Here is a 24,130-nt window from a genome sequence, read left to right as displayed (position 1 = left end):
GTGAAGTCAATCACTAGGTACCAGAAGAAATAAGCTTGAGAAATATTGTCAGAGTTCAGGACTTTGTGTTGCAGGCATGAGGGAGAGAGTTTTCAAAGTGTGGGGAAAAAAAAAAAAAAAATCAACAGCTGGGTTGCTTTTCAGAAAAAACCCCTACACATGAAGAGTAAGGGGCACACCAGCCTTCCGCAAGAAAACACAGAAACCCCTTTCCTTTAAAGGAAGCTTCTAACCTGAAGTCAAATTAGTAATACATTAATTGGGAAATCCTCATTTATCACAAAGCTCTCTTGGAAACAACCCTTGAAGGCCAATGCAATGTTCATCCCAAGTTCTCCTTTAAGCCATAGGAGAGAGACAGAACAGACTGGCCAGAAATAGAAAATAAGCAATAGCTTAAAAGTTTGTTGTTTTTAAAAAACCCCAAACCTTTAAGACTACTCAGGTAAAGATACAATATCCTCAAGTTCAGTGTTTTTAAACCAAAACACTTGCATCTGTTACAAATGCAGTAAGTTTCCCAAGTTTCAAGTATAAAAAAAATCCAAACAATCCATAAAGTGTTTGCCTTCATTCTTATACCACTGTACAGGATAATCTTTTAAATTAAACCTGGGGACCCTGAAAAAGTAAAGAGTGTTTTCACTCTCAGGAGAAGGCAGAACTTAGGTCCTTAACCAGGAATGATTTTTTAAATATTTCCAATGACTTGCTGACTACAAGGAGTGAATAACTCCACTTCACGAGATTAAATTGCGAGGGGCTTCCAAACTACACGATTCGGGCACTGATCAACTGACGGAAGAGTAGAAAGGTAACGCTTTTGAACACATGGCAATCCTGAGGTGATAAAAACCAAACGGCATCGCAGCACTGTCCCCGGCCAGGGTGCAGACAGCCTCTCATTGCTTTGCTGATTGTCTGCCTGGCTTTTTTTCCTGCTGGCCTCTTCCACTGCCTGGTATTCCTCGGCCACGGCCACCAAACACACCTATGGGGCAGAAAGAAAAGAGCACGGATGTAACAGCATCACTGTAAGCCAGCAACATCTCCCAGCTGCTCAGAGCTCTACAGCTATTTATGTTTTACCCAAATGCATGCCTGTTTTCTAGTCTTAGAAGCAGAAACGGGACTTTTCGATTTCACCTTTGTCAGTTCCAGACTCTGTATTTATGAGGTGCATAAACTTATCCCCCCTTGCCAGCAAGTTCTGCGATACCTCCCCGGGGTGTTAACGTGCCCTCTAGCTAGCTGTGCTATCACTGTAAATTGAAGTGAACTTCTTCTGAAAAATAGAACCAAGGAAGCGATACCACGGTTTTAAATCCAGTGGGATGAGGAGGTTACACTGTGTCCCCTCAAAGCTGTAAGGGCAAACCAAAAGCAGCGAAGAGGGTGACTCGGTTTGAAGACTGCTCAGCTACAAAACAGAAAAAATACGTCCCTCTGTCATTGCCTCGCTGCTGGTCAGAGCGATCCACCGCTCCAGAGAGGGCACTGGGTACAGCACACTGCCAGTGAGGTGGCAGGAACTGGGAAGCTGCGGTGAGACCCGCTGCAGACTTATGAGCGTCCTCATACCCGAGAGCTGCGACTGCCTTTTGTCGTGGAAGCTGCTGAGCCCACCCCCGCACTCCCCTCAGATTCACCCCAAACAGAAAGCTATTCTAGGCAGTAATTTTTATCTTGGCGTGCAAGCAATAAAGGGACTGTGGATCTACCCTGTCAGCCACCTCCGCACGAAAGACAGAACCCAAAGGAGACCCAGTCCGGGCACCAGGCAGAATTGCTTCTCTAGAGCCCTCTGCTCTGGTTGCTTCATTGAGGAGGCATGCCTAGACCAGAGGCAAAAAAAAAAAAAAAAAAATTGCTCCTAAGCCTGCAGTCCTTGGGATGCTCACAGGGCTCCGGCTGCTCCCAGTGAAGCTGAGCAAAGACTGCCATACTTCTGAATTTGGCAAGCCGAGAAGTAAAAGACGAAGGATTACCAGTGTCAGAAACAATAATCCTTTCAACTGTGTGCACAATTATAGCTTTACTTCTGCCTGCTGGCCTCTCAACAAAATTGTCCTGCCTTTTTTTTTTTCCCTCCTCCCTTCATGTCTCAGTAATGAGAGCCAAACCTTTTAGCTAATTAGCAAATGCCGAAGCTTCCCTTTAAAATATTCCATCAGCGAATTTAAGCTGCACATCAAAACAGCAGGGAACTCCACCTCAAACAGAGCTCAGCTCTGCTCTCCACAAGGTAGATATTTCCACAGCAGAGAAAATATTTCAGCTAAAATGTTTTGTCCAAATAACCATATCCAAAAAAGCTGTTATGCCAAGCGCTTTGGACACTGAAAAGGGAAGGAGGAAAAATAAAGGCGCCTTCAGATTTGTAAAGGTCACTGTTGCATGCTTGGAGCTTCCAGGAGGTAGCATGGGCAGCAGCAATCGCAGGGGTTTTTCCTCCAGAAGTCCCTGGGAGTCGGAGACGCCGCATGTCGCGCGTCCAAGCGTGGCATGATGGCCCCAGGTAGATCCCAGCTGTCCTACCAGGATTCCTTGCATAGTCAAAATGCAGGCAGCTCGTTAAGGGTGCTCTGCGGAGAGACTCTGCCCAGGGTGCTCTGTACAGAGACTTTGCCCGTCGGTGTCTCAGTCCCCAGGGCTTCTTTTAAAAGCTAAGATTTCCTGGGCCAAACCCAATTTTGTTGTAGCAAGTGAGCGCACTCAGGATTTTAAGTTCCTGCTGCAGGCTAAGCCTGTATCGAGAGCAACCCTGAGGCCGAGCGAGGTGACCACAAAGCAAAAATCACAAAGACGTGGCAGGAGGGGTGAGCAGGAAAGGAGAGCAATGGCTCTTGGGCTTCCAGCAGGGCAGTTTGGGGAGAAAAGAGCAAATACATCCCCAGGCTGAAGTGCTCCGAGATCACCTAACCCCATGAAGTGGGACAGGGAAGGAAGAGTTGTTTTGGTGACCTATTTCTTCCTAAGTGGCAACCTCCCCTTTTATCAGAAACGAATTATTCATGTCGAGCAGGAGGAACACAAACCCTCAGATATTTAAAAAAAAAAATAAACAAATGAACAAGTCAGGAGATCAAAAGGCCCATTATAATGGGAGAAAAGATGATGTTTTTCTATCGCTGCCATGGTCAGAGCCCAGTCTATTTTCAAACAGAATAGCCATTTGTTTCCCTCCCAGAGTTGTTAAGCTAACAGACACCAGTTTTGTAGGGCCACGCTCCCAAACCAGCCAGGAGGGGTAGAAACAGTCAAGTTCAGACTCTCTTAAGCTCCTGCCCAACCCCAGTAACGAGGGAGGCACATCCCTGGCACAAATCCCTTCTATTCTTTGGCACAGGCTGCCTTACAAGCGAGGCAACACACTCGCTCGGCTAGATCTCGCGCAGGAGCGGCTCTAGCTTCTCCCAGACACGCAGTCCCAGGTTTAAAGCTGAGAAGAGCCGTTCCTTGCACAAGAGGTGAAATTTAAAGGCAGGGATCCCGCTCACCCCTCTCTGAGCTGAAATACAAACAGGATCGTTACCTCGTCCAGCACCTCCAACACCACGGCCCTTCTGTTGCTTCTGCTGTTGCATCCCACCACGGCCTCTGCCCTTGGACACCACCTCTTCTTTCACCATGTCAATTATTTCATCGGGGATACGCAGGTATTTAATCGTGCTGCCACGAATGTAGCACTCTGGCATTCTCCAGAACTTGTCTCCATCCTATTGGGGAGCAACACGTTAGGCTACAAACAAAACCTGGTGCTTTTGTTTCACTTTTGGGGCATTTGAATATTTCCATCACTTCTGGAGAGTGCGACAGCTCCGCCAATCTTTTCTGAAAGCGTTATCTGTAACTAGCTGCAAAAAAAAGGGTGTTTTTTTCCCTCCAAAACACGTAGCCCTACAACCTGGGGGCGGGGAGGGCACTCAGCCACGAGCAACTGTAGTTTCAATCTGTTCCACAACTGCCTCTAACACTCGCAGAAAACGAAGGAAGAAGAGGCTGAGAAAACAAGCACCTTCCCTTCTTGTGTAAGAAGGGAATCGAAAGCAGGAATAGAGAGGCAAGGGTGGTAAGTTACAACAGCTACAAACAACCAACTCTGGCAAGAAAAACGCAGCTGCAGTAAAGGCGTATGCGCAGCCGGGTTTCTTCTCCAGCAGCCTCGGCTGGGAGTCACCTCACTCCTTCACTCCTCTGGGGTGTGGATGGAGCAGTGAGGCAGGTCCGGAGCCAGCTGGCTGCAGGGTGTGTGCCACCAGAGCACCGTAACTGCAGCTGTGGAAAATAAGGAGCTTACAGATCATATATATACAAAAAAAGAAAGTCTTCAGGTGCCTAGTTACGGAGCAGCCCTCTCTGTACGTTGTTTGTTAGTTGTTTAATGCAGTTTCAGGGCTCTCCTTAGACGTAAGCTATCAGGGCTTCAGCTCCTGCATACTGAGGGCGGCTGTGGGAATAGGAATCGAGCATCGAAGCTGAACAACAACTCTGCTGCCCATGATGTAACTGGGAGGAGGGACGGGGACCCACCTCGCCCCGCTCCGCCACCGCAGCCCCGGCTCGGCAGCAGCTCCGTCAGGGTTTGGCTGCAGATGGGATCGCTCGAGCCCAGCGATTCTCAAGTGGCAGCATGCGGATGAGGCATCTGTCATGTCCCAGAAGAGTGGGTTAAACAAGAACGCCTCGTTCCTCCTCTCCTGGGATAAAATAGTCAGGTTTCCCCCCACCACCACCCCAGGAGTTATTTGGGGCAAGTCTGCCTGTACGGGCAAGTCCTTTGCGCACAAGACAAGACAGAGAGCAACAGTCCTCTTCCAAAAGACACCCAGCAAACCCCACCCTGCCTTGGATCTGCCTGGCTGCTCCTTGGCTCGGGATGCAGGAAGGGATGGAGCCAGGATCCCTCGCTTCCTCGTTCCGGCCTCCCCGGAGTAAACAACCGCCCCCCGCCCCGGGCCGGGCCAGCCCGTCCGCCGCCGCTCCGTGCCATCTAGTGGCCAGTCCCCACCAGTGCCACCAGTACAACCCGGGCAGAGGCTCCAGCTCCGCTTTCACCCGGGCTTTGGAGGCGTTTTGGTGTTTTAAGGCGGGCAGAGGCGCAGCTGATGAGCCCGGCTGCTTTGTTGTGTGAACAGGATCCCTCTAGGTCACTCAGAGGGAATAAAACCTGAGCTACTGCTCTTCCACAGCAGAACACAGAGCCGTAGGAAGCAACTTCCCAAGGAGAACGACAATATCCCCCGTGTCGTGGGCACGGATAAGGCTTTGCTGTCACCTCCTTTTAGTCCCCCTCCTGCTAAATTCAACAGTGGTTCCTTCCCGTTTGTCCCACCACAACCCAAGGTGCGCCCACAAATTTCTAAGCCCCACTGCTCCGCCCCGAAGGTCCCTCTTAAACCTCGTGCAAGATGTTTACTCTGTCATATCGACGTGAAAATGTGCCCCTGTGCCCCAGCAATATCGCTCAAAGCTTTCCTGTTGTGGAGACAACAGGTACTGGGAGTTTGCAGAGAGATTTTTCAGAAGAACAAGGATCTCTGCCAGTCTCTCCCATTTAGCTCTGATGTTGCGGGGCAGGGAAAGAGCAACGACAGCCGACATCCATCCGGCTGCCGCCTCCCACAGCACGCAGCCAGTAGGGACAAGACCAGACACTTCTGACTGAGGTCAAAGCCCAAAACACAGATCACAATCTTCTGGAGCAACTTTGGCCAAGGGCGAAAGTACCAGACAGCGCAGAGCCTCAGCACAGGTAAACAACAGGCTCCTCCGTTTTGATGTGGAGAGTTAAGAGGGTGAGAGACAAGCAAATTAATAAAAGTTAGTGTGGCGTTTGAAGCAGACCTCGCTTCTCGGACAGCATGCGACAGATGAAGGCTCCGTTCTTGGGAAACCCAGCTCAGCATCACGGCACGGGCTGTCGCACCCCATCCTGCGGCCCCCAGCCCCACACTGAGAACCCTCTTGCCGGGGGAAACGCTCGCACGGCATTTCTGTGCTGTGCAGAAAGCCGCCCCGCTCGAGCGTGCGGGCGACTGCGTTCCTTCATTGCAGCTATTATAAATAACTATATTAAACTTGCAGTTCAGGCAGAAGTCACGCTTCCAGAGGAGCGATGGCCTCTGAGCTACAGCAGAGCCAGCCCGACTGCAGGGCCGGGGGTCGGGCACCCTCAGGGACGCTCCCCGGGGGCACGGAGGGTGGGTGACCCCTGCCCGGCTGCCCGGGACGGGGGGGTCCGGCCTTACCCGGGACGTGCAGATGACCTCCCGCAGGTTGATGTTCATCCAGTTGTCGCAGCTCACCAGGTGCCCGTTGTACGTCTCCCCGTTCTTCAGCTCCACCAGCTGCAAGAGACAGGAGTCACGGGTCGCCGGGCCAGCCCCGGTACAGGGACCTGCCCCCCCCCCCGGTGTCACCCGCACGGCACCGGCGAGCCTGAGACCAACCGGGGCTGTGCCGCGCTGCCGGTACTCACCATGGGGTGGTTCTGCGCCGTCTTCAGCAGGGACAGGGGCAGCTGTGAGAGGAAAATGAGGAGAGAGGCCTCAGGCACCGCCGGGAACCGGGACACCGGCTGAGAACCGGGACACCGACCGCGACACCGGGCACACCGCCCCCGGCGGCAGCGGAGAAAAGCGAGCCGGGCCCTTCCCACGGCTCCAGCCCCCCGGGCCCCGCCGCCCCCCGGGCCGGCCCCACCGACCACTCACCATCGTGCCTGAGTCCCGGAGCCGCCGCCGCGCCGGGTTGTGCCGCTCAAACCGCCCCCGGCCCCGCGCGGGACCAATCAGAGCGCGGCGCGGCCCCGGCGGAGCCAATCAGAGAGCGGGACACGGTCTCGGCCGTCAAGCAACGTCGCGAGAGCCCGGTCCGCGTCTTTACGACAGCGCCGCAAATTGAAGAGCGGGGCGGGAAAGCGGTGGAGTACCCACAGTGCCCCGCGGCTTCCCGGCGTCCCCTCCCGGTACCCGCGGATCCAGGTCCCGGTTCGTGCTCTTCCCGGGGGGGAGGAGAGCCCCGCGCGTGGATCAGGCTGAGCGTCTTATAACGGTTTAACCAACTTCCACCGGGGCCCGCGCTGAGGCGGCAGGGCCGGAGCCCCTTACAGATTTCCTGCCCGGAGGGCACCGTTTAACGGTGAAGCAGCTCCGGGCCCAGCCCCTCCCGGGTCCCCCCCCCACCCGCCCCCTCCCGCCGAACAACTTCCGCCCCGGCGGCGGAAGCGGCGAGCCATGGGCCGCTCTAGGCGGCTGGGCGGAGCGCGCTCTGTGGCCGCGCGTAGGAGGAGGCGGGGCGGGGGTGTCCGCTCTAGGAGGCTGGGCGGAGCGCTCTCGGTGGTGTCGAGGGGGTGGGGGGGGCCGCTCTAGGCGGCTGGGCGGAGCGCGCTCGGTGGCGGGGCGGGGCCGAGCGCTCAGTGCGGGGCGGCGGCGGCGGCGGCGGCGGCGGCGGCGGCGGCGGGACGGATCCGCGATGGAGAAACCGCGGCGGGCGGTGGTGGTGACGGGTACGGGGCAATGGGGGCGGTTGGGGGAGCTGTCCTGGGGGGGGGAGAGCCTGAGGGGGAGGCTGTCCTGAGGAGGAGGAGGAGGGGGGGGGGCGGTGAGGGGGTAAATGGGGGGGGGGGTTGATGGAGGACCCCTTCTCTGAGGTGAGTGAGGGGGGGGGGGGCCAGGAGCTGGAGGGGGGGGTGCTGTCTCCTCAGGGGGTGACTAAGAAGGGGGGGGGGGGTGTACCCTGGGGGGCTGGTTTTGGGGGGGGGGGGTGTCCCCTGTGTGGGGTGCTAAGTGGGGATGGAGGGCAGGGGTTGGGGGGGCCGCTGTGGGTGAGGGGGTGTCAGGAGCTGGGGTGGGGGTATGTTGTTCGGTGAGGGGCTTTGCGGCGGTTTTCCCAACGCTTGGTGGGGGGGTGGCTTTGGGATCCCCCTCTTCCATCCCTGATCCTCCCCAAGAGTTTGCTGGTTGGGGAAAGAAGGGGACTGAATCTTCCAAGGAGCGGGAAAAACAATTGGGGCGTGCGCGGCGGAGGGGGGGGTATTTGCTCGCTGACCGCCCCATCCTGAGCCGTCAAGGTGTCGAAGCTGTTATCAAAATCACCCAAGCAGCACGGCAGAAGCGCCTCAGGGAAGAATAAGCGAGGGAATGAAAGGCCCCGGCATCGCAGGCGAGAGCTTGTCAGGCTCCTTTCCCCGGGGTACAAAGGCCGGACGGCTTGATTTGTGGGGAAGGCAGTTCTGTGACAAATGGGGAACTCGGTGAAACTATTCAGGTCTCCCCCCCCCCCCCAGCAGCTGAAGTTGAGGCCGTTTGAATAGCAAGCGTGGGGGCGAGGGGTTCGTTGTCGTCGATGCGCTGGAGCGGTTTTAATTGGAGGCAAGTGTCTTTGCAGAGAACAGTTGCGGAGAGCGAAGAAGCAGGTGGCACATTCTGGCTTTCCCAAACCTGTATCTAGTGCTGAGCAGCGGTGACTAAACAGAAAACTTGCGTCAGTAAATACTCTGCTGCTTGCAGTACTTCTTCTTTCTCTTTTTTTCCCCCGTTTTCAGGGAAGTCTGTTTCTAAAATGCAGTGGTTATCTTGTCAGGTCTACCCATATTCGATAATCGGTCGTCAGTGTCATGCTAAATTCCTTTTTAAAACTAGCAATGGCGTTGTGTTCCCGTTCAGTTACGAGCATGTGCTCGCTGAGGATAAGTATTATTTGTGCGCAATTTCTTTTTTAGAACTGTTTAAGGAGATAATCCCATAAAGATCTCTGCAGCTGGTTTACTGCTAATGAGCCTTGGAGGGCCCTATTGTGGATGCGGAGGAACTCCTGGGCATGCTCGGTGGAGTTTGATGCTGCCGACAAAAGTTGCTTATCTTCTGCGAAAAAGATAAGACGAGGGATCTATATAGGAGATGAGTCAGAGGAGCAATAGCCCACAGTTGTATTTGTGCCAGTTTGCGTTTGGCTCCAGAGTGAGAGGGTTATGTTACATGCGTGGGCACCTGTAGAACTTCAGCCTTCCAGTGGTTGAGTTGTTAAAAAGGAATAGATGTATTTTATTTCTCTTGTAAGACTACCATGATTTCTTTAGGAATGAAACCTAGCAGGTCACGATTGTTTCCAGAGAGTCCTGTAGGACATGGCTGAATTGCAGAAGCGGCTGAAAAGGCATTCAATTATTCGACTTGTTTGCCCGTGCTGCAGTCGTAGCTTGTCTTAGTAACGTTGGGGGTTTGCTCACAGGAAAACACACCTACAGTTTGATTTTGTGGAGACCTTTGGGAGATTTATTTTGGGGAGATACTGACATTGGTTAGCTTGTAAGAGATCCATCAGCATGGATGAGCCCATGCTGTGCGAATTCCTTACGTCGTCATGTGCACTATAACCTCAGACTCACTGTTGATAGCAAATAGAATGTTTCCATTAACGTGTCATATAATATTTGTAGTCCCTCTCAAATCCTTTCACGAGTTAGACAAAATTTATGGCTCCTAATTGCATTAGGCTCATAGGGTAACTCTGACATTTTAAATTAAAGCATATTGACGTTGCACCCAGATAAATTGCTTAACCTTTGTGTGCTTGCTCAGGAAAAGATGTTATGGATTACTAGTTAACTCTAAGTTACTCATTAGGAAATATAGACGTGGTGAGTAAGTATTTTGATAACGCTATCATAACCTTTGCTGCTTGGTGTAGGTGGGTTGTCAGCAGTATTTTATTTCCTCGTAAGGCGTAACTAATCCTAACAGAGATCTCGGTGAAGACCTGAGCAGAGAAGAAATATTTGAGACAGGCTTGTCCGCATTTGTGGAAGCATCTGCTGTGGGCTAAAACAATCAGGAATAGAAAATCCAATAATAATTCTCGTTCCTTGATATCGTTCAACTTATCTGTTAATAACAAGTTTTTCTAACCTGGTCAGAAAGGAAAAAATATGCTTCCTCAGTGTCTGTTGGGAAAAAAGAGTTTCTTTTGAGGCAAGCTGTTGTTTTCCTTCACAGTACAAGGTGTATAGTTCAAACATTTCTGTGAAGGTCTCTTATTTAGTACTTGGATGTGAAGTAAATAGGGATTGGGCATTAGAAGAAGTGGGTTTTCTTTCAGGATACATAAACCAGGAAAGCGCAGACTGCTTTGCAGCTTTAAGTTTAGTCAAACCTGTGAGGATGACTTCATCACTGTGGATTTTTACTTCTCTTCCAGGGTTTGGTCCGTTTGGAGAGCACGCCGTTAACGCCAGTTGGATTGCAGTTCAGGTAACACTATAACTTTGTTCTTAGCGAGTTAAAACAGAGAGCTGTGCTGGTAACATATCTGTACCAATTTTAGTTTGCAGCTCTTTTATAACTTGTCTTCCCAGTTTATTAACTGAGACCGGCTCGCTCCAGATATCCAGATGGTCAGCTGGATAATGTTTTATTCACTTCTCAGAAAACAATCCCTTAGCTAGTAGAATTTAATGAGACTGAGTTAATGTAGCTGAGGCAAGTAAGGAATTCATAGGCTAACTCCCTAGATGTGAAAGATGTTAAATGGGGCAGGGAGCCTGGAATCTTCCTCTGCCGTAGAGAATTAAAAATAAACAAACAAACAAACGTAGAAGAATTTTTATGTTCTTCTCTCAGTTCTAGCTTGAATCTGGGCAAATTGGTTAACCTTTAAGCCAAGTCTCATCCGTAATGAGACTTCCACCTGGTAGTATTGTGGACTCAAGCATACTGTGGAGTCGTCCAACGTGGGTCTGGATGTCAGGACTCTGACTCCAAAGAAAAGCAGCCGCCGCTGCCTCCTTTCCCGCCTCGGTTCCTTCTGTGGCCGCCTGCTTTCGGCGGTGGGTGAAGCAGGAGGCGTGAGGGGATCAGGCGGTGTTTGTTGCTCCGGAGCCAGCCTTCTCTCTGCTGAGAAACAGCAGCAAGGGATGCTTGACTGACAGAGTTGGACCTTGCTGGAGACAGGAGTGCTGGTGGAGGATCGTTGCTCAAGCAGATCATACACGCTTGAACAAATCAAGTTTATGCCACTTGTAGCTGCACATCTGCATAAGCGTGTTCGTCTGTGTAACACCGATACGTTCACAGATGAGAAGAAATCAAACTCTTGCTAGATGCCTAGCTAAACTGAGGAGTTAAGATTGCTTGCTGTAGAAATGTTAGCTAGGGACAGTGCTGCCACATTATCCCGCTTCTTCCTTATTTGTCACTTCTGGATGTGGTTTATGACAAAGCTACTGGGAATTCAAGGGTACCTTTTAGTACAGTTGCCCAGGGAATTAAATCTATTTTTCTCTCCAACACATCTCTCTTGCCTTCAGAGCTCTGAGATTAATATCTTCCTTAGAATGCTTTTAAATTAAATCACAAACTCTAATCAATTACAGTCAACTAATGTCCAGATGTCTAATGTGTTGGCTGGTATGAGAAGATGAAACCTTTGCCTCCAAGAGCCTTTTGGAAGTGAATATATTTGAGTTAGGGTTTGCTCGGTTTAAGTTTGGGGAAAAACGCAAGCCGTGTATGTGAACAAAAAAATTGCACATTGCTGAAATTTAGTAGTGGGGCTAATTGATTTGGTTTGTTCTTACTCATGTAATGTCAGTTATTGTAAACAAGCTACTTTTATTCTAGAGGAGATAGACAAAAGGGTATTGTGCTTCTGGAAGAGGAAGAGTGGTGGGTGTTCTGATGTTGCTTACAAAACCAAACCTAATGTATAATTCCTATGAAGAGAAATGGCGTGTCATTCCTTCAGCCCGGCAGCTCGAGGCACTGATGGCTGCTCAGCTGTGTGGCTGATAGATGAAGTAATCGCGTGCATTTTAAATTCATTTTATGGGCTTGGGGGTATTTTGAGAGTATAAAACTAGAGTTGGTGGTGTGCGATCTGCTGCGTTGGAGCCCGTCTTCCTCCGAGTCCTGTTTAATAGCTCGCGCTAGCTTCTAACTAAAAACATAAACTTTCAGGCAGCGGGGAGGATTTGCCTTTCCTTACCCTGTTTCAGCCCCGAGAGGCCCAGACAAAAAGGAACAGCATGTCTTTGAGCACATGCGAGTTGGGCATTGTGCAAGTTTCAGACAGGGGACTTCATGGAGCTGAGTGGACACAAAGGCGTGTCTGAGTTTCTGAATCCCAGACGGTGTGATCTGCATTTTAATAGAAGAAAAATCAATTAAACAATCTTTGTAAATCCTTCCTAGCTTTAGGGCTAAGCTAGTTCTGGTTTATTACATCTTTTATTATCCTGCATCCCGAGGATAAAATTCTCTGCTTTTCTTTCCAGTCCTCTTTTTGGTTTTATTTGGCTTCTTATATAGAACACGGATACAGTGTGTCTTTTCCCTCTGACTGCCCTGAGTTTACAGTATAGCTGTTTGTTTTTGAAAGCTAAACGATTTTTACACGTGGGTGCCTTAAATAGTGGCCGTCACAATCCAATAATGTGAAGATGAAATGTTTGGAGATTTTCATGCGTGGGGGAGAGATTTCCTATAAATTCAGAGTGAAGAATAACTTCTTCCTTCTTTCTTTTTTAAGGCTTACGGTAAAAATATTCTGTGTTAATGTGGATTTGCTGTTCTGTGTTTTCATCATTTTAATATTTCCTTTGAGGACCTTTTTCAGCTGCAGTTTTTGCTGGGGAGGGACCTTCCTTTCAAGAAGAAGTTACTGAAACGGGCTTTCAGTTCAGTGCCTTTTCTGGCCTCCCCGGTGTGACTTGGGTGTAGACACAGGTGTGCCCCGTGGACTGTGAAGCTAATGGGCTCCTGCCTTCATCCCCCCGAAGTGCTTCTGGCTGAGCCGGAGGAGGAGGAGAGAGGTCAGAGTGCGTTTTGACATTACTAAGGACAATTGCTGTCAGGGTGTCTAGACAGACCTGATAAGGATATTAAAGGCTCACAAAGACAGCCATTGTTGAGGGGTCAGGGAATCGGTCAAACGTGTTCGTTTTTCTATATTTGTCAGGTATACAAGGCTGTGGGTAATAAGTTGTCTGGGGGCCAGCGTACATCTTTATTATTGAATGGAAGCGCGCGAACGCTGTGTTGGGTTAAAAGAAAGTTGTGAATTTGTGAGGCTAAGGTTTAATGTGCTTGCGTTTGGAGAAGGTAGCTGTCACTGAGATGGTGCGGCTCATACGGCCTGAGGTTTCTTGCTCGCTGTAGATACTCATTCTGCACAGCCGGTAAAACTTTCCCTGATCAAATTCATCTTTAGGAGCTGTTTCACGCTCTTTAGAGAAGTGATGATGAATTCCTACCAATTAACGCTCTGGAGATGTTCCTAAAGAGACTGACTTGTATTTGAATACTCTCATTTGTAAACTACTTACTTTATTAACGCACCACATAAACCAGCTAATGTTTTGAAGGCAGATTTGTGTAAAGAAGATGTGATGAAATATCACTTAGCATCCATCTCTGGTAATGAATGTCTGTGTGTGCCAGACACTAATCAATACAGCAAGCCTTTAATATCAGACTTGCCCTCAGAGCCAGAGCAAGTGATTTATCATTGTTGTTGCTCATATCTGCTGGTCCGTGAAAGTCTTACTCTTGCCTTTGCTGCATGTTTTAGTTATCCTAAATCTTGTTACACTGTCTGTGGTCTGTACAAGCGTGAAAGGATTTTTTCTTCTCAGCAAAGAAACGACTCGTGCTGATAACTACAGAAAAAAAAGGATACTAAGATACTGCTCACGTTTATATAGAGGAGGTAGGATTGTAATGGGGGAGTCCAAAAACCTCGACTTCTCCTCTCTTTTCAACTGTCTTTAATTTGGAATAATTTTAAACTTAGGGAAATACAAGATTTGAAATGGAGTAAGCTTCATTGAAATAGCTAATCTGCACTCCTTAGCCTAAAGTTTGCAAGTATAATCTCTGTGTGCAGGAAAATAAAGCCTAAGAATTGCATGAACGAGCAGCTCTTGGCTCTGATCACCGAATCCGAACCTGAAATAGAGATAACTTAATCATCCAAGAATATTTGGAAATGCCCTTTGATAGTTCGATGGCTTCTTACATTGATGTTTCTACCTCGGATCCATGAGAACAACTACAGCAGTTTGTGGATGTGAGAGTTGCAGGTTATTTTCTTGCTGTGCATGCAGCCCCTTTGATGTTAGTGCAAGTAATCATTTTGAGCTTTTGGCGTGAGTAAGCTTGCATTTTTCAGCTGACATATCTCTCAGAGGAGAAGAGCAGCACCAGATGACAAGCTTCTGCTGTGTATTAACTTGTGAAAAGCTGGAGTTGGTTCTTCTAACTGAAACACAGGCCTGGTGACAGAGATGGAAGAGCGCGCAGCTCCTTCTATCTTCAGAGAGAAAGATGCACTTGCAGCTTCTTTCCAGAGGAGACAGAGCTATGGGAGGACTCTGACTAAGGCTGTCAGCTCTGTGGCATGTGCAGTCACTTACCAGTCTTGAAAAGCAGCTGTAAAATTTTTCAGAGTGCCAAAAAATGTTGTCTTCATCAGAGGGAAACTCGATCTGAGTTAGATGGTGTTGGAACTCATTAAACACGATAGCTGAAGTCGCTTCAGCCGCTGGAAAAGTGCCTCCTGGTGTAGACTTGCACAAGGCTCCGAGGTTTGAGCTCAGCTGATGATTTTGTTTAAGAACATTCTTTTTCAGAGGCTTCAGACCATGTGGGTGTTTGCTTTCCTTGGGTTCTTGAAAGTTTGGGTTTGATGGCTCTGAAAGGTTTCACTTCTGATGAAGTCCTGTTCTGGGCTAGACTGGTAAAGCCTGAAGTACCAAATGAGCAAGCCTCGAACTGAAGCCTTACTGGTGAGACTGGAGTGTTTTGAAACGGAGGCCAAAGAAGAGCAAGGGAGAAGTGTCCAGGAACGTGGGAACGTGGGCTGTATGTAGAGGGAACTCAACAATGTTGGGATGAAACAGTGTGCTTTCCAGTCAGGTATACTGAGGGGAAAAAAAAAAGATCTTTCCTCTTCCCTCTGGTTTTAAAGAAGTTTTTGCAAGGTATTTAACTGACACTTTGTGTTTTAAAAGGTTTAAAGGAAATTGGCTGGGTTTATTGCCTGGATATTTGGGATGTTTTCAAGGCATGGCTTTAGTTAATGTTACAGAGGGAGAAATACTTTACTGCGTTAGTTGAATCACTACAGTGGTAACAGCTCATGTTGCAGAATTTACATACAGTGTATTAGGTATAGGTAAAGGTAGCGATGGAAACCAGTTTTACCTTTTGGAAATAGGCTGTGTTTTATTCCAGATTCTTCCAAAATAAAAGAAAGACAAATATATTGAGGAGGATGTGCCAACGTTTGCTTTAGTTTCTCATATGAGGAGTGTTTGCTAATATTTGTGGAGACTCATAGACACAGAATCACAGCCTGGTAGTACTGTCACCTAATCCTGGGAGCTCTTTATCTGGAAACAAATATGAATTTGGTCTCCAGGCCAGCAGTCCTGAGAGAGGACAAATTAGACGATGAATATAATCCTCCCAATTCTACTTTCTCTACATAATATCTAGTTCTTTCAAGAAGTGAATATGACTATGTACCTCTATAAATAATGTAGCCAACCTTTCTTTTGAGTGTGGGTGTTGCTGATAACTATTGTCAGTTAAATGTTGATTTCTTTGTTATACACACATCAGAGCAAAACAAACGGTCCTGTGGGTGAAGACTGTTAACGCAGGTGGAGAGATGCCTTTGTTGTTCCCCGTTATGTTTTTTTGTTGGTTTTTTTTACAGTGCTGTTTACAAGGTTATACAGCCGGTAGTGTAAGCTGATGTTAGTCCCTCACAGCAGACTCGCGCTGCCATTAAACCTTCCAGAACTATTCCCTCTGCTGAGCTTGTGTCTGACCATCTTGGTTTTGTTATTTCCTTATGTTCTTAGGAGTTGGAGAAGCTAGGACTGCGAGATGACGTGGATCTGCACGTCTATGAAGTCCCAGTTGAATACCAGACAGTGCAAAGACTTATTCCTGCATTGTGGAAAAAGCACAGTCCACAAGTGAGTGAGTAAAGGGAGGAGGAGAAAAGACACAGCAAATGGTTGAAATCTGTCACGCTTACAGCAACAAGCATAATGTGAAGTCCCATTTTTAATGTCTGTTCAGACTGGTAGTCCCTCGCTAGATCTTTTCCTCTTTTGTCGTGAGAACATGTGAATTTGTAGAATTTTATAGCTCAGAAAAGAGCGCTCCAATTAACGGGAGCAGTCGGTGTGAAGAGGCCGCTGCAAAGGGCTGTCTAGACAGCTTGCAGTTAGTCTGTGCCACCTGGGCTGTTCCAGGGGTGGGCTCGGCTGTGAACGTGCCAACGTTCATTTTTACCCTGATTAAATTACAATTTAGGTCAGGAGTGGGTGAAACAAGAAGAATTGTTCTGTACTGGACCCACGAGTTCGTTGACAAAATGACTTGTTACTGTGATATTCATGCAAGAACTCCTGTAACAACTCCATCAGTCTTTAACTGGGAATAGCGGGCTGTTGATTTTCCACCGCTTGTATTTTGGTTGATCTAACTTGTTTCTTTTGTCTTGTAGTTGGTGGTTCATGTAGGTGTTTCGGGTATGGCTACGACTGTAACTCTGGAGAAGTGCGGCCATAACGTAGGTTACAAAGGCTTAGACAACTGCCGTTTCTGCCCAGGCTCTCAGTGTTGCGTAGAAGGTGGCCCAGAATGCATCGATTCCATTATTGACATGGACACGGTTTGCAAGAGAGTCTCGGCGCTGGGGCTGGACGTCACGGTCACTATATCTAAGGATGCCGGCAGGTATGGGATGCCAGTGATCGATGGGGAAAATAGACTCACACTGCAATGAATGTTCCCTTCGTGCTCAACTCATGAGGCTTGTATGATTCATACACTTTTCACTTCTCATGGGGCTGGCAGTACTGTCTCTTTTTCAGTGGTCACCTAATCATCAGGGCAAAAAGAGAGATCTTCATGTTTCTTTGTCCTAGATTTGATTAAAGCAATTACACAGACTCACAATACCTGGCTTGTATTCCACACTTTATTGCAGGATGTTGCTGCAATGCTGAATGATAAGAATACACAGTTCATCCTGCCCTGCAGCTTGCATGCTGTATTTGTCACTTGTTGCTAAATAAGCTCTATTCTTGTATTTCAGATACCTCTGTGACTTCACTTACTACACTTCCTTATACCAGAGCCGCGGGAGGTCAGCTTTTGTTCATGTGCCTCCTCTGGGAAAACCATATACCGCAGAACAGCTGGGTCGGGCACTACAGGCTATAATAGAAGAAATGCTCGATGTTTTGGAGCATTCTGAAGACAAAATCAATTGTCAGCACGAACACTGAAAGTGGGCAGAAGCTATTCTAGTATTGCACTTCCAAAATTTTCCCTGCTACTGAAGTACTGGGGAAAACGGTCTGAAACATAGAGACCCAGAATTGGAGACTTCAAAAAGGAAAATTCCACTTCTAGAAATTGACTTTTTTTGTCAGATGTGTGCATTTCAGCCTAGGCAACAAAGGATTCAAAATCTCTTCTTTAAAACACCTGCAACTACTCATTTCTGAAGTGACTGAAGTGTGTGTGCTGTGCTTTATCCAGAGCTTATCTGTCAGCCAAGTGACAGCTACTGACCAGTCTAATACAGCGCAGATGGAAGGTTTCTCATCTGGACTTGGCGTTCAGGTGCAGGGAATTGATAACCCAGTCTTCTAATGACTAGTTCTTAAGTTGAAAGGTTTGCTTTCATTTTGTTTTGGTTTTTTTCCCCTCTTTGGCCCAAATTATAGGTTATAATGTAAAAGTACAACTGAAAAGAGTTGGAATGGTGTGGGTTTGTCTGTTGTAAAACAGCGCTTGGTGGAGATGAGGAGTCTTAAAAATTGCTTTGCTGAAATGGAAAAATATTTGAGGCACTGATTTCTCACCCCACATTGTCGAAATACTCGTAGGATCCTCTGTAATGTACTGGTTAACTGGTAGCTGCAGATAGAAGGGATGTGTTTTGGGTTCCTTTTGTTGTGGAGCAGGAGATAGCTTTTTTTTTTTTTTTTTTTTTTTTTTTGTACACAGTATGAGCCTAACTTGCGCCAAATATTTCCAAATGTCTTTTTTATTATGCTCTCGATGCCACCTTCCTCACTCAAGTCAACCATATACCTCCTGTACAAAACACATTGTTTCATATGTGTATAAAACAAATCATTAGCGGTTAAATAGCTTTGCTAAAGGCCACTTTCTCCGCAGGAGATCTTTATCCTAGACTCTTGGTGCTAGCTGTTATTTTTAAGGTGAAGGTTGAGTAATTTATAACTTCCTTAGTTAAAAATTTTCATTCTTGTTAAAGGTTAGAAGAGTAATGTTTAACTTAAATTCTAAGTTGCCACCTTGATTTATTATAGGCATAAATATGCAAATGTGCGGATTCGAAGACATTCTGCCAAATCAAATCTAAAAATCTTAAACCTATTCCCGCTGTCTGTAAACCAGAGGCAATTATTTGAAAACTAGGAATTTCGCTTAGAGTGAGTATTTGGGGCTGTTTATTAGTGTCCCCCTCCCAATGGGAGGGTACAAAGTGCTGCTTCTTGTGTGAACTTTCCCAGTAATTAATTTGGGGAAGTGTACATGCAGGTTCTAAGCAGGACTTGAAAAGTGGTTGACGCTAGTTGTGCGTGTAGGGTTTGCTGCCAAATTACAAGACTCCAGCGAAAGACAGATGATATTGCAGTGGGAACAGACACAAAATTGGTAATTGATGACCAGTAGGTCTCATTGAGAGGCCATTTAAATGAAGAGGTCTGTGATTTGATTCTAATACTTTTACAAATATATATATATATATATATATATATATATAAAAAAAACCCCAACATTCTGAACTCTTCTAAAATACCATTATTTTAATTTTTCTAATTATGAATGATTCTGCTATAGTATCTCTCAGTGAGAGCTGCCATTAACTTGCTGTTTTCCAGTAGAAGTCCAGTGACAAAGGAAATACCGCTTCTCCTTGTAACCCTCGAGAGAGGACGAAGACTTCTGCAGTTGTAATAACTTTGCTAAGGGGACCTGTGTATGAAGATGTTTGGATAGACTTCTGGTTTACCGAGGAAATTACTGCTGTATTTACAATACAGGCTTTCCTGATCAAAAGAGATTGCCTTCAAAGTAAATATTCTCTTTGGCATTCAAATATGAAGTAGCACTTGTCAGATTGTCAGCAGGCAGGCAGACTTTCTGATTAGTAATTTATTATATTTAATATTTTGTTTAAATATTCGTGGTTTGACACGTTTTTGCAAATAGTTGAGCTACTTATCTTGTAGGTTTATTCCTTTATCTGGTAAGAAGTTTTTGTCATCAGTGTATCTTAGCTGCTAAACTTTTAAAAGAGGAGTAATTCATGTATTCTGCTAAGTTCAGCAATTGATTTAAGTAATTTTCAGTAATGCTATTTAATTTACGTGTAACGTAGTTGTGAATAAAATGGAAGATCAACGGTTTAGTGAGGCGATAAAAAAAATGACCGTGGAATCGAAGCGGCCGTAGGAAGGTCTGGTTGGACCAGCGGTGCCCGTGGGTGCCGTGGGCAAGGTTTGTCTGCCGGCTGTCCCTCGCCTTGAGCAGAGAGGGTTGGAGTAGGTCGCTGATCAGGCTCTCTTCGTGCTAAAAGTCTCTAAGCGAGATGTGCCCTCTCTGTCCGTGTCCGTTGAATGTTTGCGTATGAGCGGGCAGCCTTGGAGATCCCCCCTGGATGTGGCTGAGGAGGAGTGGCTCCAAATTCATCGGCAGGGAAGGTAGACAGCGGCGGCTGCGTGGGGAGAACGGCTTTCCGTGCTAGTTTATTCAGCCTGTGGAGTTATGTCCTGTTCGACACCTGTAGATATTCTTTCTTGGGTCCGCTCTGCTGTTCAAGGGGAAAATCTTGAGCCAGTTTCCGTGACTGCTGTTTGTCTAAGGACTGCAGTGGTTGTGGCCTTCTACGTGTCAGTGTTAAAAATCTCATTTTTGGAAATACTTTGCTTTGGGCATCGCTTCGAGCTGTGCGTTTCCTCGTAATCTGTTTTTGTGAAGCTTCCGTGTGATCAGTTTCTTAGAAAACATAATTTATTATATAATCTTTTTGCGTTTTTGAGAATTAGTCCTCAGAGATTGTATTTGTAAAGGGTGTCTTGGTGGTAGAGAAATTTTGTATAGTGAAACTTTTAAAAATGGCATTAAACTAATTTTATTTAATCTGACCTAAATTAAATACTTTTGGTTTTTTGAAAGTTTTTTGTTAAATTCATTAATTCATAATGCCTTTCCTATAGGTGCATATTTTCTTTGGAAATATGACATCAAACTGATGCAGAGCTTCAAAAAGCTGATGTTTTTGTGTAATGCTTACTATCTGCTTTCTCTTCCAGATCATCAATAAATAGAATTTGCTAATTTGCACTGACTGGGAGACCTGTTGCCAACCACAAAAAATTTCATGCTAGCACGTAAGCGTAGGAAGTTCAGGTTTAGTGTTAATTACTGTGCCTGCGATTTGTCAAATGTAAAAGCTGGTAAAGTTTTAGAATCCTGTGATTGCAAAATTGTCTCTGGGGATATGCTTCACGGAGAAACGGGGGTGAGAATATTTTGTGTGGAAGAGAGAATTAGGGAGGTTCCACTGTATCGGGTCTGATGTCATTTTATCTGCTTGCCAACAGCTTGGAGTAGGAACTGGCTAATGTGTTGGAGAAGTTTGGTGATGACAATTTAATTGTTTCAGTTATTAAATGCTGCGGAGGATTTTGAGGAACTCCAGGTACTCGTAAACTCCTTCATAATTTGGTGACGCTGATGTCGGGAGATACTTCCTTTGAATTAAATATGGTAATCTGCTTTATGAAACACAGCAAAAAGAAACTGTAAGCTTGAAAGTTTCTTTATCTTAAAGACTCATGGGGGACTTGATGATCCTTATGGGTCCCTTCCAACTTGAGATATTCTATGATATGGTTGAAGGTAAACACCCATTGTACAGAAGCGATTTGTATTTTTGGGGGCAGCTTTTGGAAAGGATATAAAAAGCTGTAAGATCATATGGAGCAGTTCATGCTTATCTGGAGTATTCCCCAACCTGGTTGCTTCCTCCTAAATGTGGTAGTAGTGGGAAGGGATGAAAAGGTCATGAAGATGGTTAGAGGTATTGAGTGTGGTTGTGACATGAGACTGCAGCCAAGAACTGCTGAGCTTCAAGAGTCCTTCCAGGAGGGACCTGACCGAGGGTGTTCGGAGGTTTAAGACTTCAGGACAACTAACCGGTTGTTCTGCTTTCACCCTCAAGAGGAGGGAAATGCAAAGGCAAGGCGTCTCGAGTAAATTTGAGATAAATGCTTCCTGGCTGACTCCTTGCAGAAATTGAGAAGGCGTTTACATGCAGCATCATGTTGTAAAGCATTGCCTGATGAGATGGGTACTGCCTGCTGCCCGCAGCAGAAAAACAGACTCATTGAACCAGGGCTCTGATCTAATATGTCAACTTACCTTTATCTCTGTAGGGTTTGTACTGCACGTACTGTGGTAAGTCAGGTAGGAAACTGTACTATTTGTATTTACTTACCTAGACAGTCATGCTTAGATGTAGCATTCAAACTCCGGTGTGTCTCTCACTGTTCTGCCGGTTGTGTAGGCAATATTTAACCTTTTAGTGCCTCAGTCAGCTGGCAAAGGGGATTATTCTGGGCCGCTGTCACGCAGTGCCATGCCTGGAATAAAAGCCCAGGAGCTTCCAGGCCTGCAGACTCGCAAATGGACAGCACAGGCTCCTAGTGTTGTTATTTTTGTTAATGAAAAGTCTAAAAAAGTTATAATCCACTGAAGTTGCTTCTAATACTCAAATAATCTTCATTTGACTGAGTGCGTGATTTGTTGACCTCGCATGTGGGCTTTCTTATGAAATGTATAAAAGGAATTGCAGTAGGAGGAGCTTCTTAAAACCAAAAATGGGAAAACCATGTAAATGAATTGGTAACTCCCCACTAAGACAAGAGCTGGTGCTAGACTAAAGCAGCGATTATGGTCTGACCGTGTTATTTCATGGTTTAACTTGTTGTGACTCGTGCATCTTTTTTAACTTATAGGGTGTTTCTAACTCTCTAACCATGCAGCTGATGCTCAGACACTAAGCTACTTTAAGAGTGAGTGGTAGTGTTTGAAAGCCGAGTGGAAACCAGTTATGTTTAGACAGAGAAAGTACACTTGTGTGGTTTTTTAATTATGATTTTCAGATTTCATCCCGCGGTGCAGATAATAAAATTGTTGGCAATTAATTTGTACATACTTTCACAAAGTAACTTCCTTCCTGTTGTCTCCTTTACTTACTTTAATATGCTATCCGATCATATTTTAATGAGAGAAATTTCAGAGTTGCAAAGGCTTTCTTTCAAACTTTATTTGTTGGCTTGGATAAAATACCCCTGGTTGATACCATAAGTACACATCTTGAGGTAGATGGATTTGTTATTTTTGCACCGAAAACCCTAATGTTTTGCAGTATAAAGTGCACTTTTTCTTAAAAAACTTGTATTCATGTCTGATTAGTGTCTTATGTGATGAAAGTGATATTCTGCCAAACCTCCAAAGCTGAGGATATTGTTAATTCTTCACTGTATTAATTGAAACCCGAGCTCTGCTTCTGCTCAGTCTATTTTAAGACAAAGTAGAGAAGAAAATGCCTCCCCATAGATAGGAATTAAATATAGGAAGTGAAACTATACACTGCCCTTAAATAAAACGCCGTGCTACTTAAATACACGTTCAGGTTTTCTATTGCACCAGCTTCTTAAATTGCAAATGTTTACTTTGATTAAACAGGGAGTGCCTTGTCCTGTGCTGGGCTCGCTTTTGGAAAGCAGAGTGGTGGTGATGGGGACAGATGAGCCTTTCACACATAAAGTGGATGGAAAGACTGGGCTTTCGGCACTGGGAGAAACTGCTGAACTTGTTCGGTATCCCCTTTATCCAAGGATGCTCTTCAGAAACTGCACTGAATTGAGTTCTCGAGGTTTTCTGACACACACTCAGACCTGACAATGGAAAAAACAGAGTATTTGCTACTTCGTTGTCACTCTTGGTTACGTTGGCCAAATTCGTGAAGGTTATTCTGTCTCTTCTTTAAGGTTAGGTGTTTTGTTTGGACTCCGTTATGCATGTTACAGCATCACTCAGCCTCTCGGGTCCTCTTCGTTAATTGTGGTGAAATAAACAGTTGTCTGTCTGGGTATCTCAGGTGTTGCCAATCTCATGCTTATCAGGACTCTTGGAGCTACAATTCTAAATCTGTTGGGGCTTCTGTTTTTCTCAGTGTGTTCTTGCAGTGCCTTGTAAAACCAAACAATCTAGTGTGTCACAAAAGGGCTGTGTAATAAAGAACCGTTAACGTACTTTCAGCTTGCTATTGCTAGACTGGACTTTGTAACTGAAAATTTAAACCGATGTTTCAAAGTAAATAAAAGAGTTTAACTCTGACTCCTGGTGTTCTTTAACAACCGTCAGAAGAAGTAATTTTCAAAGATGCCTTTTGTAGGGTGGTAATTACGTATCAGTGATCACAGACTGACCAGATAACGGCGTATTTGGTTTTACACCGTTCCCTAAGCACCTGCTGCTGTTGGAGATGAGCCCTGGGACGGCGCGGATCCCCTGCCCTGTCCTTCATGGCTGTTTTTCAGAATGGGAACAGATGCTATCTAGGCTCCTTCTCTTGGACTTCAGCTGCATATCTTAGATGTTTGTGTCATATTATTCAGAAGAATATTTGGAAGTTTTATCTTGCCATCTTCTATTATGTATGTGTGTTTCTTTTATCTATTTTGTCCTTTCTTTGTACTCAGAGGTAAATTTTCCAGCCCTTGCTTAGACCACATAGCCTAACGGAGCAACAGACACCCTTCTAAACAGAGTGCTGCACTGAAATAGTTATGCAAAATTTGTTCAACATTACCGGTATTAAGACAGAGCAGCCTGGGGAGTGTGTCCTTCCCCTGATTTGACAATGACTCTTCAAAGCATGCAGCAGCACGGTTAGTTCTTGAGAGCCTGTAATCCTGAAAGCTTTGGGGAGCAAAAGCTACTGAAGAGTTTTTCTTTCTGAGTTTGAGACTTGCCCATTTCACACCGAGCTGGATAAT

At 46.3% G+C, this 24,130-nt stretch overlaps 2 protein-coding genes across 4 annotated transcripts; one reads left to right on the top strand and one right to left on the bottom strand.

Annotated features, from left to right (window-relative positions):
• Positions 1–556: 556 nt before the first annotated feature.
• Positions 557–6,962, bottom strand: LSM4 (LSM4 homolog, U6 small nuclear RNA and mRNA degradation associated). The gene is made up of 5 exons (XM_030034148.2): positions 6,717–6,962; positions 6,482–6,523; positions 6,252–6,350; positions 3,536–3,719; positions 557–991 (listed from the first exon to the last, which is right to left on the bottom strand). The coding sequence occupies exons 1-5, from the start codon at positions 6,717–6,719 to the stop codon at positions 903–905; spliced, it is 417 nt and encodes a 138-aa protein (XP_029890008.1). The 5' UTR covers positions 6,720–6,962; the 3' UTR covers positions 557–902.
• On the top strand, positions 6,905–23,468 carry PGPEP1 (pyroglutamyl-peptidase I). 3 transcript variants are annotated; one of them, XR_003926162.1, is made up of 6 exons: positions 7,411–7,510; positions 10,201–10,253; positions 15,869–15,985; positions 16,522–16,754; positions 17,116–17,700; positions 22,815–23,468. XR_003926162.1 is itself a non-coding variant. In XM_030034137.2 (5 exons), exons 4-5 carry the CDS (start codon positions 16,549–16,551, stop codon positions 17,306–17,308), a joined length of 399 nt encoding a protein of 132 aa, XP_029889997.1. In that variant the 5' UTR covers positions 6,905–6,992; positions 10,201–10,253; positions 15,869–15,985; positions 16,522–16,548; the 3' UTR covers positions 17,309–23,468. The 3 variants fall into 3 exon arrangements, 2 of the variants coding, with proteins under 2 accessions (XP_029889997.1, XP_029889996.1); XM_030034137.2 differs by lacking the exon at positions 7,411–7,510 and adding an exon at positions 6,905–6,992 and having other exon boundaries at positions 17,116–23,468; XM_030034136.1 differs by having other exon boundaries at positions 17,116–23,468.
• Positions 23,469–24,130: the final 662 nt, after the last annotated feature.

Source organism: Aquila chrysaetos, chromosome 12 (assembly GCF_900496995.4).
Source record: "Aquila chrysaetos chrysaetos chromosome 12, bAquChr1.4, whole genome shotgun sequence".
In the NCBI taxonomy this organism is placed as follows: domain Eukaryota; kingdom Metazoa; phylum Chordata; class Aves; order Accipitriformes; family Accipitridae; genus Aquila; species Aquila chrysaetos.
The sequence above is the reverse complement of the archived record's forward strand: the minus strand, read 5'-3'. Positions and strand labels throughout refer to the sequence as shown.

Excerpts from the sequence above, each read along its gene's own strand:
- LSM4 (XM_030034148.2), bottom strand. Across the intron at positions 3,720-6,251 it reads AGGTCATCTGCACGTCCCGG|GATGGAGACAAGTTCTGGAG; the intron begins GTAAGGCCGGAC and ends GCTCCCCAATAG. Across the intron at positions 992-3,535 it reads TGTTGGAGGTGCTGGACGAG|GTGTGTTTGGTGGCCGTGGC; the intron begins GTAACGATCCTG and ends TCTGCCCCATAG.
- PGPEP1 (XM_030034136.1), top strand. The coding sequence starts at position 7,477 with ATGGAGAAACCGCGGCGGGCGGTGGTGGTGACGG. Across the intron at positions 7,511-10,200 it reads GCGGGCGGTGGTGGTGACGG|GGTTTGGTCCGTTTGGAGAG; the intron begins GTACGGGGCAAT and ends CTTCTCTTCCAG. Across the intron at positions 10,254-15,868 it reads CCAGTTGGATTGCAGTTCAG|GAGTTGGAGAAGCTAGGACT; the intron begins GTAACACTATAA and ends TTATGTTCTTAG.